Source organism: Octopus bimaculoides, chromosome 26 (assembly GCF_001194135.2).
Source record: "Octopus bimaculoides isolate UCB-OBI-ISO-001 chromosome 26, ASM119413v2, whole genome shotgun sequence".
Lineage (NCBI taxonomy): Eukaryota > Metazoa > Mollusca > Cephalopoda > Octopoda > Octopodidae > Octopus > Octopus bimaculoides.
Genome location: NC_069006.1, coordinates 20,187,348 through 20,190,820, shown reverse-complemented (window position 1 = coordinate 20,190,820; position 3,473 = coordinate 20,187,348). Strand labels below are relative to the sequence as shown.

General features: G+C 36.5%; 2 protein-coding genes across 2 annotated transcripts in view; one reads left to right on the top strand and one right to left on the bottom strand.

Annotated features, from left to right (window-relative positions):
• Positions 1 to 3,467, top strand: part of LOC128250926 (high affinity cationic amino acid transporter 1-like) — a 5,456-nt gene extending 1,989 nt beyond the window's left edge. Inside the window, exon 4 of the mRNA XM_052977049.1 lies at positions 140 to 3,467. Within this exon, the coding sequence (XP_052833009.1) occupies positions 140 to 237 (98 nt within the window). The 3' untranslated portion in view covers positions 238 to 3,467. The remainder of the gene's footprint in view (positions 1 to 139) is intronic.
• Positions 1 to 3,473, bottom strand: part of LOC128250925 (plectin-like) — a 59,356-nt gene that overhangs the window by 46,293 nt on the left and 9,590 nt on the right. The window lies entirely within an intron of this gene.

The following is a 3,473-nucleotide window of genomic DNA, read 5'->3' as shown; positions in this document are numbered from 1 at the left end:
CATAGAGAAAGGAAGTCTAATAATAATAATAATAATAACCATCTAGTAGTAGTAGTAGTAGTAGTAGTATCTATGTCTGCTTGTGTGTGTGACCTCATTCGTAACCCATTATCATACGTTTCTCTATCGTCTTATTTAGGTTTCATCATCTACTTCGGTTATGGTTACGATCACAGCACGGCGAAACGGAGAGATATGACTGATTATGTGAACATCACCGAGGACGAATCTGACTGAAGAACTCCATAAATCATGACACGTCAATCATCACTCATCCGCATTTCCTTTTAAGTCTCGATACTCAAACAATTTCTTTTACCTTAATGCTCTGTCATATACATGAATGCATATAATATTCATATATATATATATATATATATATATATATATATATATACACATACATACATACATATGCATGTATAAAATATGTATGTATTTATATTTATAATCTAAATGTGTGTATATATGTGCTATGTATGTAGATATATATATGTACATGCATATGTATGTACATACGTATGTATGTATGCATACATATATATACATACGTGTGTGTGTGTGTGTGTATATATATGCGTGTGCGTGTGTGAGTAAAGTTTTGTGATATGTAGTTTTATTTTTAACAGAATTCAGACGAGAATCCATGCATGTCTATGTGTGTCACCCCATTACTACAAATATATATATTATAAGATTTTATGAATTATCTATAAGTACATATAGACAAACAAATACTGCTATACATGTTCAATTTTACACACGTGTGTGAGTGTGTGTGTGTGTGTGTGTGTGTGTGTGTGATGCTTGATAATATATAGTACAAGGTTCAGAGGAAACACAGTCATGCATTTGTTTTTTTTTAAGCGATGTGAGATAATTTATAATGTAGGTTGTCTTTGGTTTCTTGGTTTCACTGGTCTGACTGGAGTCAATTGCCATGTGGTGAGATTGAGCAAAGCCTGCAGAGGGACACAATCAAACAGCTGGTTGACCACACAGTAAAATTACTTGTACTGTTTTATAAATGCTCGCACGCACACACACATATCTTCATGAATCATGTGTATGTACATATATATATACATATATCCCATATATATATATATACTTATATGTGTATCGTGTGTGTATGCATCTTCATATATTCAATTGCATCTGTGTATATATATATATATATATATATTCGTAATTCTTTGAATGTGTGTGTTTGATTGTAAATATTCTGTGTATGTGTGTATACTCATATATATATATGTGTGTGTGTATGAAATAGAAGCAGTGGTCATATAATAAATATTACCAACCACGCATACTCAAAATACACTACATAAAGCAAATACATTAAATATATGTAATTGACAATGTTTACTACACTAATGTTTCATAGACACACACACACACACACACACATGCATGTTGTTGCATCCATTAGTCATGCTAGAGTATAGATCTGCAGCTGAAGGGTCTTGCTTCAGTCTCTGTTGATAGAGAAAAGCCTGTTGAGGCTGTAGAGGCCAACTCTAGAATGACTTTTCTGGTTGCAGTAACTACATATGAAAATGCTTCCCACCGGTGTTGTTTTAGACCTTTTTTAAGTCTCAACTCTCTCTAACTTTTAGACTTTAAATCCCAATCTCGTTCTTGCCTCCAGCGAAAGTCTTTGCTTACGTCGTCCTCTCGCCTCTCAAATTTCTCCATTCAGTGGCTTCGTATTTCTTATACAGGTACCTTTGATATGAGATGAGGTTATCTTTGTGCGCTCTTGCTTGAAGCCAGTTCCCTCATATAACGCAGAACATGTAGTTTAACCAACAGAGATGTTGTTTTCGGAACAGCATGATGAGACAGCGTATCTAGACAGAGGCCAGGACCTCATTGCTACTGACTCAGTCTGTTTATGACATTGTGATGCCAGTCTTGTCCAGAGTGGGGACTCCAGGTCACACTGTAGTCATAGTATGTTAAGGACAAGGGCCATGTAGGCTGCAACTAAACCTTGGTATGTGTCCCAGATGCTTTTTTGTGTCAGCTAGGTGAGTGTTGAGGCTATCAAACTGAACAATGCCCTTCGTGTCTGTGTGGAATGACTGATCAAGCCAAAGAAGCATCTGGGGACAGCCACTGATAGTGAGGATTTTGAATAGGCTATTTCTACTCACAAGGTCAACAAAAACCAACATAATGTGGTTGTCTTTGCTCTCTGCATTTCTTTTGTCCCTGTTGAAGAGAGAATATCATATCAGTTGAAATCACTCTGACATTGTGTCTACATCCTTTCAGTAATTTTCCGGTGTCTCTTCTGGTTCAACATCATATACTCTAGTCTTATTTAAACCATATCTCTGCTAGAGTTTCCAATTCTGTATTTCTTGGAGCATCATGATGTCTACTGGAAATAATCCTGTTTTGAAATAATCCTGCTTTATCTTGTGGTTTCAAGATTTCGATGATGTGATCGTTTACTTTTAAAGTGTAAGAGGCTGGATTTGACTGGTTCGAATATAAAACAGAATATTAGGGCCGGATAGAACTGGTTTAAGCCTCTAGTACTTAGATTACTGTCTAGTGTTTATTTATTCACATTATTTTGAATCAATCATGCTTTATCTTGTGGCTTTGAGATTTCAATAATGTGATTGTTTATTTTTAGAATGATATTGTAGGCTCGGTGTGAAAGGCTGGATCTGGCTAGTTTGTACATAGAACAGATAAAATATTTGGGCCGGACATGGCCATTTTAAATGCCGAAGAATTAAGCTAACTGAACCAGCCTTCACCCCTTCTCTTATCAGTAAAATGAGTTCTGCTCGATATAGCTGTAACCCGCAGAAGGAGACCCCGAGGCTTGGACATCATATACATTCCTTAAGAAGCATTTTCAGACTGTGGGAGCATAATCCTATTAATCTTCAGCTTAACAACCTTGAAATTATATATATGTATATATATCACCATCATCATCATCTTTTAACATTCTGTTTTCCATGCTGGCATGGGTTAGATGGTTTGACAGGGCCTGGCCAGCCAAGGTGCTGTCCAGACTCCAATTGTCTGTTGTGGCATGGTTTCTCTGGCTGGATGCCCTTCCTAATGTGAATGCTGGGTGCTTCTTACGTGCCTCCTGACAGCACCAGCACGAGTGCATTTTATGTGGCACCAGTACATGCAAAGGAAAGCCTGTGTGCATGGATGACAGCAATTTTATTATATATATATACACACACACATACACACACATATGTATACACGCATGCATGTGTATGTGCACATACATGTAAATTAATCTGCTGGTCTGTTTCTTTCTACATCATATATAAATGAGTGTGTGTGTGCATACATGTTCATATGTATACACTCATGAATTTGTTTGCCTGGCTGTTTTTTCCGGATTATATATATATATATATATATATATATATCACTCTCACACACACACACACACACACACACACACACACACACACACACAC